This window comes from Monopterus albus, unplaced genomic scaffold, assembly GCF_001952655.1.
Source record: "Monopterus albus unplaced genomic scaffold, M_albus_1.0 scaffold19.1, whole genome shotgun sequence".
Lineage (NCBI taxonomy): Eukaryota > Metazoa > Chordata > Actinopteri > Synbranchiformes > Synbranchidae > Monopterus > Monopterus albus.
Genome location: NW_018127899.1, coordinates 645,723 through 658,804, shown reverse-complemented (window position 1 = coordinate 658,804; position 13,082 = coordinate 645,723). Strand labels below are relative to the sequence as shown.

Sequence of the window (13,082 nt, the reverse complement as noted above, 5' to 3'; positions counted from 1 at the left end):
GTCCACCACTACTATGTCCGGTTGGTTGGCCATTACCAGTTTGTCAGTTTGTATCTTGAAGTCCCACAGGATCTTAGCTTGGTCATTCTCTACCACCTTTGGAGGTGTATCCCATTTTGACTTTGGGACTTCCAGCCTGTACTCGGCATAGATGTTTCTGTACACTTTGCCAGCCACTTGGTTATGGTGTTCCATGTATGCCCTGCCTGCTAGCATCTTGCACCCCACTGTTATGCGCTGGATTGTCTCAGGGGCATCTTTGCACAGCCTGCACCTGTCTGGTATGGTAGACCCCTGTCTCTATTGATCTTGTACTTAGTGCTTGTTCTTGTGCTGCCATGATTAGTGCCTCTGTGCTGTCTTTCAGTCCAGCTTTGTCCAGCCACTGGTAGGATTTATCGATATCAGCCACTTCTACTATTTGACGGTGGTACATACCGTGCAGAGGTTTGTCCTTCCATGAGGGTTCCTGCTCTTCCTTCCCTTGTTCCTCTGGTTTCTTCTGCCTGATGTATTCACTAAGCACATCATCACATCTGCCTGATGTATTCATGGATCTTTGTTGTTTCATCCTGGATAGTGGCTCTGACGCTCACTAATCGGCCTCCTTCCTTCTGGTAGTACAGTCCCCTTACTTCTGACTACCTTCCCTCTCCTTGTTACCATTCAACCACACTTATCCAGTCCGAATGACATCCCGATGTCCTGGCTGTAGATCCTAGTGGTGTGGATCAGTGAGTCGATGTCTCGTTCACTCCTGGCATACAGCTTGATGTATGCCATGTAGAGGAGGTGGCTGATGGCTGCTCCATCCCGTAGTCGGTATCCGTAAACACACACACACATATATATATATATATATATTTTTTTTTAAGTAAAGCATCTTAACTATTGGATGGTTTGTTGTGCAGTTTGATACACACATCTATGTTCCATAAATGCACACCTTGGCTTTTTATCCAGTGCCATCATTGGGTGTCAGAATTTCAATTTCAGCACATACTTAAAAATAATAATAATAATAAATTTTTTGCATTAGCCTAAGCTGTAGGCTTTCAGCTTAGACCTACGAGTGACTCGATGTTTGAAGAATGAACTGTGTTGAGTAAACATGCAGGACCAAGACACTTTTAAATATCTGATGACAAAAAACCCAAATATCTAGTTGTATTTTTGATAAGAAAAATATCAGCGGAGAGCAACTAAATACATTTATTCAAATAATGTCCATAAATACAAGGTACTTTTTGTGCTACTTTGGTTTTACTACATTTTAGTCATAAATATTGTACTTTTTATTGCACTACATTTATTATATAACTTTAGTCACCTTTCAGAGCCAGTTTAGTAAATGGTAAATGGTCTTATACTTGTATAGCGCCTTTCTATGCTTTTACAGCACACTCAAAGCGCTTTCACATTATTCGGCCATTCACCCATTCGCACTCCCAAGCACTCACGCATTCACACACCGGTGACATCACCGGGAGCAACTTGGGGTTCAGCGTCTTGCTCAAGGACACCTCGACATGTTGACTGGACAAGCTGGGAATCGAACCACTAATCCTCTGGTTAGGAAACGACCCGCTCTACCTCCTGAGCCACAGCCGCAAAAATTACAGCATAATCTTAGGACTCTTTTGATCTCTGCTAGAAAATCTACAAGCTACCCAGCAGTAAATCAAATTCTAAACATATAAGCTATTTAAAAGTAGCTCCCCCTTTACCAGCTGTAACATTAAAGTGATAAACACAGTAATTATAATCCAGTAACATGATGTACAGCAGAACCCCGGTTTTCGTATGCCCTACTTTCCGTACGATTCGGTTTTCGACAAATTTTTTTTGTCAAAATTTTTCCCAGTTTTCGTACATCTGCTCGGTTTTCGTACAGTTGATTGGTCGGTTTCATTAGTCCGTACCAAACTCGTCCGCCTGCCCGCGTGACTTGGCCACTCATTTCCCGGAAGAAATGAGTGAAGGGAAGTAACCCCAGATGGGGCCTTGATACATGAAGTTCTTATGGAGGGGGATTCCCCTTCCAAACAATAACCTCTCCTCCTCCCTCTCCCCTCCTTGCCGTCTTCCATACGCCAACAAGAGTCTTCAATAAAGGTAAAAGTGATGTTAAATGTTCATTTATCCATTTCATTAGTCATTTATATTTATTTCTCATTGTTTTCTGTATGTGAAAATAGTTATTGTCTATAAAATGTATTTTTTGTTAATATTGTTGGGTGTCTGGAACGGATTAATTGGATCTACATTATTTCTTATGGGAAATATTGCTTCAGTTTTTGTACGATTTGTTTTTCGTGGGACTTTTTCGAACGGATTAATCATGAAAATCGAGGTTCCACTGTATATCGTTAAATATGCCATTCTGCATAATGAGTACTGTTAGTACTTGAAGCATGTTTTAATGCTAATACTTTTGTACTTTTACTTAAGTAACATTTTAAAAGCAGGGCTTCTAACTGTGTATTGCTACTTTTACTTGAGGGATCTGAGTACTTCTTCCACCACTGTAAAACAACGTGCACAGTGTGCCTGACCTCAGTTGGCCCTTACTTTTGATTCCAAACCAACTACAAAATCTTCTTCATGTTGAAATGCTGCTTAAATCACAGTTAGATGGCAGTTAAACTTCTAAATGACTTATACCTGAAAGATTGTTCACAGTGCTCATCAAACAGGAGCAGCTCAGCGGAAGCGCAAGGGCCAATTATTCTCCTTTTGAATCAAAAACATTTGAATGACTAGGCATCATAAGCTCTTAGCTCAAAGAGGACGGTAACGTGCTGCAGAACTGGGACCGTTTTGTGTTTTAATGAGTAGTGAAGCCTCCATGATCACAACCCGGGTGGCTTTGATGCCTCACTGAAAGAGCCTCTCCAACACGTCTGAAGGGGGCTCCGCCTTTGTAATAACAATTTATAATTCTCTTGATCTAAAGGCCTGATCAGTGAGCAGGAAAACACAGAAAGGATTTTGTTCTCTCTGCTCTTTAAATGGTTCTGAAAAATCAAAAAGTGAATTTGTCTAGAGGGCCCATCCAAGACCAGGCTTTCATGAAGAAACATGTCCTGATACCTCATCATTACCACAAATCAAACCCATGAGAAAAGAGAGGTAAATTCAAAGCCTGAGCTCAGTCACTTGAGGAGAAGATGTCAAGGTTTACTGCCAAACATCTGGCTTTAACGCTTTCTTCTCACCATCTTTCTTTTTTTCTTGGTCTTGGTAATAATCAGATGTGTTCCCATAAAGATTCCCAGTTAATCTTTTTTGTAAACATTTGTTGTTGTTAATGACTCAGCAGAACAAATAGAGTTCAGTCATGATAAGTACAAATTTGGATTTTCTTTAAATTTCCCCTCCATTCCAAAATGTGTTTTGCTTTTTGTTACTTTACTTGGATGTAGAGACCGATGCAGGTGGAGTTTTATGTTGGAAGATGTGTCTGAAGGTTCACGGATCTGGGGACTTCCCTCACTGGGACAATTCAAGGGGGTACCACTTCAATTACCACAAAAAACGACAGTCTTTTAGTTTAGTTTTTTTCTTACTTATTTTCAGACAGCAGGCCATACGTAGCTCACGTGCTGGATGCACATAAACCAAAAAATGCTGTAGCTGCTTTTAGGGGTGTGATATTTACAAAGAAATGATATCTCAATTATTTTCTGGGATTTCGTTGATGACGATAAGCAGACGATACTAGCTCACTCTCGTTAACGTATAATTGTTGCTTTCTAATGATACCTGCTGTATTATTGGAAGCACAATTAAGGAAAACAGATCTTATTTATTGACTTAAATCTGAAGCATTCAAGTACAACAATGCCTTACACAAACATTGAAAACGCTTTGCACAGTGTTAGCAGTGCTTTTTTCTGTGCTGGTACCTCGGCTGGTTTAGCCCTGTTGCCAACAGCCCGAGTTTTTCATGTTCTGTGCAGTGGTTAGTTCTCAGATGGTGCAACAAACTTTCCAGTTGTCTTTAACAGCAGCCAATTTAGTTTGCAGATTGTCATCTACTGAGCAACATCTGTCTTTTCAAAGCCAAAATACCTCCTTGCCAGTGAGGACGATCCATGTGTAGCAATTAAATCTGACGGCATAGAGCGCGGAGCTGGTTGTGTCTGCAATTTGTCTCCTGGCGCTCATTTTTGTCTTTGCTAATGCATTTTTAGCCAGCTGTGCTAGTTTAACTTGTGGACCATGTGCACACTGTGTGCACTCAGCGCACTGGTGCATTAGTCTAACCTATTAGGCTACATAACTCGATGAATGTGTGTTTTTGATTTTATTTTACTTTTGTGAAGTGAATGACATAATGTCAGCTCACACATTACATTATAATTACGATATTATCATAGATCAGGGGTTTTCAACCAGTGGTCCATGGCCCCCTGACAGTATTTTTTTAAACAGATTTCCATGTATTACTTATTGTCTGTAAATAGAAATAATAAGGCTGGACAACGACGGACTAGTGAGTTGATGAGTCTCCATGTTTTTACATTTAATATCCCAGCTATTGATTTGTGGTCTCATTTAGCCACTTGTTACCAGCCACCTTTTTTAAGGCGCGTAAAAGCATTTTTTTTTTTTTTAAGTGGGGTATTTGTTGATGTAATTTATTTCGCAGAACCAAGTGTGAAAATCTACTGGGCTTGTGTTAACCACAAACCTTATTCCAGGCATCGAACCCAGTGCCCATGCAAAAAACGCAATTTCTTAGGAGCGAGGGAAGTGGAAGTGCAAAAATGTTAACGGGTTTTAGGACTCACCAGTGTGGCACCCTATACACTGCTGTGTTCTCAGATCAGCTCACTCCGTCTCACTTGGACATTACGTGGCCTTTGTACCAGAGAGCTGGCAGGGTAATGTCCGCTTAAAGTCTGTGCCAACTGACTCTGACATGTGCTTTCTTATATACAGCTGCTCTGGGTAATGTCTACATCATGTCAGGGTGCTAGTGTATGAAAAGGGCTTAACGCTGCACTGTAATGAACTGTATTAACATCTGAGAAGGTGCTGAAAGCTTTGCATTCACTTACATAACTGTGCACACAGAAACAATCCGTCAACTTGCAAACAGCTAAATGTTCATCCAGCAGAAAGCAAAAGGAAATGTAAATTATGACTTAGATTAGCATGGCAACAACACAAGTATGACCTCAAACACCCCTTCCAACTAAAAGCTATAGCACAGCACACACACAAGTGTAGGCACCAGAGTGAGTGACAAACTTGCGAGCACACCTCGCAGGGCGACACGACAGTTGATTTGGGAATTACCATTAGATTTACGATGTGGCTGCATATGGTTTAGCTCTCTGTTTCTCTCTGTGAAGTGCTGGAATTGGCTGTAGTCAGCAACGGCGCCATGGCGTATACACCACAGCACAGTCAGAATGTGTGGTGTTACACACACACACACAATGGAACAATAGGCTGCCTTTACTGTAATGGGCCACCAAAATATAAAGACCAAGTGGAATAGCTCAGCTTTGGAAATAAAAAGCCTTGTGTGGGAAATTATTTGATCCCTGGAAAGTGAGTGCACGATTTAGAGTAATGGAAATAAAAACCACACAGCACTACCTGTAACTTGTGCAGTGTTTTCACTGGAACAACATTTTTCCACAAAAGCCAAGGAAAGCAATGATGAAGTGACATATTTGTAAGTAAAATCTCAAGTCTTTTTTATTTATTTATTTTTTTGATTGTCTTTCTCACCAAGTTGTACTGACACGTTTTAGAGCCAAAGCTGGCTAATAAATACAATGAAATGTTAAAACGCACAATTGAAATTCAAATACAATACTCATCACAAAAATGTGTGTGACCAGAAAATGTGTGTTCTACGGGTCACATTTGACAAGAGCATGAGGTTACCTTTGTAGGGAGATCAGAGGTGATGTGACCCTTTGAGGCGGCACTAGAGCTGCGGCAACAAAATTTGCTTAAATAAACGAAATGCTTCTAAAGAAATGGCAATTTACCTGTTGTTTAGGAGGCTTCCTCTACAATCCAAACATGACTTTTGACTGTTCTAATGTACTGTATCATGTTGAAAACCAACCAACAACTTCACATTAGTCAATACTAAAAACACAATTTCTATCCAGTGCTTAGGATGTGTATGACACTAAAGGAAATGTCTATGCATGAGGCTTTTTTAGTAATGCAAGCAAAAACCAATGTTCAATCCCAGCTTGTGAAGCTTTTCCAAGTAAAAACTCCCACTTATGATCATGAAGAGAAGACGTGAAACAGCTAAACAGAGCACCCAGATCCGAGGTCACAGGTGTTGTAAATGGAAACATATTTAAATTGCAGAGTGCATCAAAAAGACAGAAAAAAAAAAGATGTGTGAGATTAGAGTAAAATAGAGATCAAAAAGAACGCCCTCCCAGTACCGTGCTGTCCACTGTGCTGCAGCAAGATACAAAGGGGATCATCTTGCTTCAGCCTGTGGAAACACTGGTGTGCTCTTACTGGAACGAGCGCGACTGAGAAGCCGCTTGCATCCTTTTTTCCTCCATTCGTCTCCTAATAATTTAGTCGTCTTAAAAATATACATGCAATGTAGAAAAAGGTACCCTTTTTGAAATAACAGACCTTTTTTTGCAGCTATATAAATTTGTTTTAACATGTTTGGTGTGTCTTTCCCACATGATGCAGAGAAGACCTTTAAAAATATTAAGCTAATAAAAATAGTAAAACTTTGTACATTATTTGTACCAATTTAAAATACAGTGAAGGGATTCAGAATATAAGAAACCCTTATCCTACAGTAGGGTCTTCCTGGGGCTGCTCCTTCCCATTTCCTGTGACACTGAAAGAACAAAGCTTAGGGTTTAAGATTGGATTCTTTGTGTCTGACCAGAAATTAAGCTAAAAATGTCTATACCTTTAGCCTGACTGAATATAAATGTACAGTACCAAATGGTTAGTACGCCATACTTCGCTGCACTTACTGCACAAAAGTGTTTGGCCACAGGAAACTATGGGCAATGTGGTTTATGAAAGCACCGATGCAATGGAATTGAAGAATGAAACGATGCCTTCAATGCTGCTCTTCTGACTCTGAGTAGGGGAGGCTGCCAGAGTGCGTGTGTGTGAGAGCGACTAAGCAAGTGCGACGAAAACACGTCCTCCCTGAGCTCTGCCTGTGATTGGGCGAGGAGGGGAGCCAGCAGTTACAGAGAAGAAACTCATCAGATAGCAAAAAATGCTCGTATAAGACTTTTTTTTCCTTTTTTGCAGCATTGGAAGTTAAGACTACAACATCCCAAGTGAATGTGAATGTAGGTTTGGCACAGTTGAAGTAAATCTGTACAATATCTGGGTACTTAGTTATAATACTCACTAATAATAATAATAAAAATAATGTGATATAAGGGATTTTGCTCCCTTTATTTCAATGACAGTCTGAGAAGTCCTACTCGTTTTGTATGAAAACAAACAAACAAACAAAAGAAACACATTCACAAGCTGGCACATCATACCTGAGCTGGATATTAAAAAAAAAAAAAATCTAACAATAATGTAATTGTAAGCAGTTTGTCAGAAAAAAGATGTAGATGCACTGTGTATTCGTAAGAAACGAAAGTAAGACTATAAGATTACAAGAGCTAGATTTATATTAAAACTTTTTAAATTTCAAGTTCTGACAGTCCAGAGTTTGTACAGGCAGTGACCTGTCAGAAAAAGTCTATAGAACAAACAAACAAAAACAACAAAAAAAAAACACAAAAAGTAAATACATACTGATCAAAACTAAATCACTCCTTAAACATTTAAGACCAAGTAGCTGTTGAAGACCAATTCCTGATGTTTCAAACTCCATGCATGCTCGTTACAAACCACACAGCCACGTGTTTGCTGCTCACTTGTTCTTTGTTCTCTGTCTCTCGTCTAACTCTTATTCGCTCCTGTTAAGATTGTCAAAGTGTAGGAAACTGAAGTTCGCTGTCAGTTGGATGTCTGAATCTCTGCTCAGGTTGTGTTCTTGAGTCACATTTTTCCCAGAATCCCTCTTCTTCAAACGCATCCATCGAAATGCTGTCCAAGAGTTCCCCCGACTGTCAGCTGAGTTTAAATCTCGTCTGGGCATGCTCAGTGCATGACGCAACATGTCCTGAAAGTTTGCCTGAAGGTCTCTAATAAATTGTTTTCAAAAGGTATCTCTGAGTGTAACAGGAGTTTTTTTTTTTTTTTTAAACAAGTGACACCCTGAGCGCGCTCAGTTGGCACTGACGGCCTCCCGTGTCTCGTGGTCGCTGCTATAGTCTGACTTGGGCTCATCTTCAAAGTCCTCGTACATGTCCATGTCGTCGTCTCCATTGGTGGGGTCACTGGGCAGATCCAAGGCTGCCACCCCACCACCGTTGCTGCCTCCGCCGCCGGGCTCGTTCTTCACCCCGTATGTGCTCTGAATGACCGGGATGGCAGGTTCAGGGCTGGCTGAGTTGCTGGAGCAGTCTGAGGTCAGGTGTGGGGATGATGTGGCTGTCGTTGCCATGGTTATGGTGCCTGGGTAAACTCCTACACCGCCTGGGCTGTTGCCGAGAGGAATCAGTTGCTGAGGCCTGAGAAACAGAGAGAGGACAAAAGTATAGAAATGAGTACTAACTGAAGAGAGTCTGGAGCCATGCTAGCAGCTCTGTGAGGTTATACAGCTGTACGTTGAGCACCAAAATACTGGAGAAATTCAGATTGTGTGAGAGATCACAGGAGCTATTACAACTCATCTCGAGAAGGATGAGAATCTCTGCACCAAGTTTTACAGCAATGCAGCCAAAAGCTTTTTATTCAAAACCACAAATGTCAACTTCACTGTAGTGCTAGAGGAAAAGAGAGAAGATCACCAAAGTCGAGGGGATTCATCTACTGGGGATCATGAATTTCTGCACAAAATTTCATTGCAATTCATCCAATGGCTATTGACATATTGTATTTCAGCCTGGACCACAGTGGTGGACCAACCAACACTTGCTAGTATGGACAAAGGACAAGCAAATGAGCAAGGCTGCATTAAAAACTCTTTTTTTGTGATAAAATTATGAAAAAAATGATTTTTTTTAAATATCAGCTGCTGGGGATGCTATAAAGCTGACAGGCCAGCTTTTGACTGACTCTTTATAATCTCCTTTGAACAAAACCTAATCATTCTGAGGCCACTTGTGTTAAAGAGCAGTGCTTCTCGTCTGGTCGGGCATGTCCTAACACAGAGCTCTACCTAGTAGCTCGCAGCAGCATGGGCTCAATAACCTGTTAAGATATAGATGGAATGAGGGTAAATGCACATCACTCAAACAGGCCCTCTGGCTCCTCACATGAGCCCCATACCTAATGCAACAGCTTTTCCCTCCTCCGTCTCCTGAAACAATTAGTTCAATATAATGTGTCAATAACTGGTAGCATACTGGGTCTCAGTGGCTATTTGGTTTAGCTTTGATGGGAAGTCTAGTCCTGAAGAATCATAAGCTTTTTTTGCATTTACTTGACCACACAGAAAATGTAGCATTCAGCCCATGATGTCTGCCTCATTCCCTCTCAAACATCTGCTTACATTTCATATTCCACTCTGCCTGTCTGTGTCCAATTTCACTGCCCGCAAGCACCCAGTATTGTCCTAATTTAATAAATGACAAGCTATTAAAAATCACCCCTATTCAAAGCCATGGCCTCTGGTAAATCCATCTGAAGCACAGGCTGCAGTGATGGCTTAAAACACATCCATGACTGGTTCCTATTAAGACAATGCCACTGTTTTCCCCCTTGTTGCATTGACTCCACTTTACAAAATATAATGTTCTTCAGCAAATGTTTAAAGGATTTTGCAGACAGAACCACAGGAGGCTTGAGGAAGAAACCTTTCATAAATGGTCCACAAACCCTGGTGGTAAGTCCAAACCCCTAGCAAATGAATGGAATATTTATTTTATATTAATACTGAACACTGTTTTTGACCACTTGTAGTTGTTATGCATTTTAATCAGGCTTTAGTGTGCTATACAGCAAATTCTAAGATATGCTGTTCGTACTTAAAACAATTAAATCTTACACAATTAAAACTGAAAGGAAACTGTCCATTTGGTCTTTAATGTTGTGGAATCCTTTTACACAACCTGTGATGACGTCAACCTTAAAAGGGCAGCGGTTCTCAAGGCACTTTGCCTCCACCTTGGTGAAGATGATGGGCATCTTATTCGGGAGTATATAGTAAGTCAGCGTAGCTGCATTTTCTACTCAAAAGTACACAGGTTTCTTATATCATAGAGAATGTTAAGGTGCTGTTGTCACTTGTCCACTAGTTAAAAGCCGCTGGGGAATCACATTCATCAAAGGATCTTGTAATTATGAGATAATACAGGGGTTGGAATGCTTCAGAACTTGTCTGAAAATCATCAGGTTTTGACAAAACCTTTCATATTAAGGTAATACAGTGATAACTGTCAGTACTGTTAATAATTAATTCGGTATACATGGCTACAAATGGGCATGAGCGCTGCTGCCTCCATGGCAACTCACTACATGTACTGAGCAGGAGTTGGAAAGCTTCAGAATCTGATTGGGAAGCATTGTTTTTTTTTTTTTGTTTTTAAGATATCTTCAGTAGTAACATAATTCCCTTAAAACCTACAATAGCACATAACAGAAATGAACTGAAAATAGTTAACTCGACATACTTGGTGTTTACATATAGGCTAAAAACGTACTTTCTTGTAAAAGTATGATCTGTTCACATGTCCAAACCTTTAATGTGACATTTTTTAAAATACTACGAAAAACTGATATTGAAGCTCATTCATTGTATAGATGATCTAGACAGCAAAATCAGGTAGCCTGTGTATGTATGTGTGTATATATATATATATAATGCCTCCGTCTTCTTAAATAGCAGCAATAATCTATAGCTTATTACAAGACCCTCACATCTGTATCATAATTATGACAAAACATTTAGCGTTAATAGTCATCACTCGTGAACAGTTACAAACTTGGACCACAAACAGGAAGTAGACTACAGCTAATGTTGTCATGGACACAGTATTACAATGCAGGTGTTTTTAGCCTAGGCTATATTTATTTATGTTTTTGAACACTACCTATGCCGAATCAGCTGTCAGCAGTTCATTTTGCTACCTAGCCTACTGTTAGATTATGTAAATAGCCTAGAAGAAGAAGCAGCTTTTATTTTATTGTCATTGTAACATTGCGACACGTACAACGAAATTTAGTGTGGAGCCGAGGGCTCTGGGCTGCTGCGTGCATACGCGCCGCCACCATGGGCAACTACTACTACAACTACTGAATAAACCTTAAAAACCAAATGTTTCTCAAGCAGGTTCAGGAGCTTTCCTGCTGCACAAGTATCTATACTGAGTTACACTGTGTATGTTGAATTGGCTATCAATAGTTCACTTTTGCTATGCTCTGTTGGCAGTTCTCACAACTATCACTGAATTACTTTGATACTAACTTTTCAGGCAAGTTCTGCAGCATTATCTCATAATTTCTGGTGGTTTCTTACAGAATGAATGTTGACCCCCCCCCGAATGCAGTGCACTTCTTAACAAAGCCCATACTGTAAACAAAGAGGTTTGTTGTTGTTAATTCAGTGCCCTCAATTACACAGCTTAGCAAGAAAATAAATATAGAACATCACCAGACTGTTTGGTATGTGAGAGAGGAATTTTTCTCATCAAGTAAAACATTCCATTAAAATTAAATTAACGTTGACCCTTTGTGTTAAAATATACAGGACATCCAAGGAGACCTGCAGAAGGCCAACGTACGCCATCAACAAGGTGGGTGCAGAAACCGGACATTGGCCTTTCACTGAAGGAATGATCATTCTGGACAACACTGGATCTGCACCCTGAGCCTGTGTCATGATGCTAGGACTCTGGCTTACCCTACGGAAGTGAGATAACACTACAAATTTATTTAGAAAGCACTTATGTGAAAGCCCTTGGACTCAAGAACACAGTATATTTCAAAATAGGGGACGTACATCTTGTTAAATGCTTTTAAGATTTTTGAGAGAAGAAAAACCATTGTAACGCAAGTTTTCTAACATCTTTGTTGATGATGCTGACAGATGTTATATTTATGTGGCAAATTAAAGCCTGAGTTGTTTAAATATATTTTGTTTGGTTTCCTTGAAAGAAAGTAAAATAACTGTTAATGTTAATTTTAGTATATAGGAATGAAACCATTTAAATACTTAATCTGAATTGTATAATGGCAGTCCAGCTTGCATAACACAAAGTATATTTTGCACGGGCTTAGTTGGACTTACCAAGGAGATTAGTAGAAAATAGTGGCCCGGTGGTTAGCACTTGTCGCCTCACAGCTAGAAGGTTCTGGGTTCGAGCCCCAGCGGACTGTGTGGAGTCTGCATGTTCTCCCTGTGCCAGTGTGGGTTCTCTGGCTTCCTCCCACAGTCCAAAGATATGCAGCTTAAGTTGACTGATGACTCTAAACTGCCTGCAGTAGTGAGTGTGTGTGGTTGTTTGTCTATATGTCAGCCCTGTGATAGACTGGCGACCTGTCCAGGGTGGACCCAGTGTCAGCTGGGACTGGCTCCAGTGCCCTGCGACCCTCATTAGGATAAGAGGTATAGATGATGGATGGATGGAAATATAATCCATTTAAAGACTGTTACACATACAGTACTATTTCACTTATAAATTCACTATATCACAATTCCAGTGGCTCAGAAGTTTACATATGCTCAGTTGACTGCATTTAAAAATTTATAGAAAATGACATCATGGCTTTAGAAGCTTCTGATTGGCTAATTGACATCATCTGAGTCAATAGGAGGTGCAGCTATGGATGTATTATAAGGACTACCTTCAAAGTCAGTACCTCTTTGTTTGATACCATGGGAAAATCAAAAGAAATCAGCATGGACCTCCATAAGTCTGGTTCATCCATCTATTATCTATACCACTTATCCTAACAAGGGTCATGGGGCGCTGGAGCCAATCCCAGCTGACACTGGGTGAGAGGCGGAGTCCACCCTGGACAGGTCGCTAGTCTATCACAGGGCT

The 13,082-nt window shown here is 40.3% G+C and overlaps 2 protein-coding genes across 12 annotated transcripts in view; one reads left to right on the top strand and one right to left on the bottom strand.

The window, feature by feature from the left end:
- The window catches only part of LOC109956369 (ethanolamine kinase 1), a 56,015-nt gene that overhangs the window by 40,863 nt on the left and 2,070 nt on the right, over nt 1-13,082 (top strand). Inside the window, exon 13 of one of the 2 annotated variants that reach the window (XR_002274393.1) lies at nt 11,786-12,107. The exons of the other annotated variant lie outside the window; for it this stretch is intronic. The gene's annotated coding sequence lies outside the window, so the exon portion shown is untranslated. Of the gene's footprint in view, nt 1-11,785; nt 12,108-13,082 lie in introns of those variants that run through there. 2 annotated transcript variants of the gene reach the window in all.
- LOC109956368 (transcription factor SOX-6-like) overlaps nt 2,311-13,082 on the bottom strand; it is a 104,031-nt gene continuing 93,259 nt past the window's right edge. For 7 of the 10 annotated variants that reach the window (XM_020593389.1, XM_020593391.1, XM_020593392.1 and 4 more), the window contains one exon: nt 2,312-8,606. In XM_020593389.1, the coding sequence (XP_020449045.1) occupies nt 8,261-8,606 (346 nt within the window). In that variant the 3' untranslated portion in view covers nt 2,312-8,260. Of the gene's footprint in view, nt 8,607-13,082 lie in introns of all 10 variants that reach the window. The other 3 variants (XM_020593397.1, XM_020593398.1, XM_020593396.1) reach the window with 1 other exon arrangement.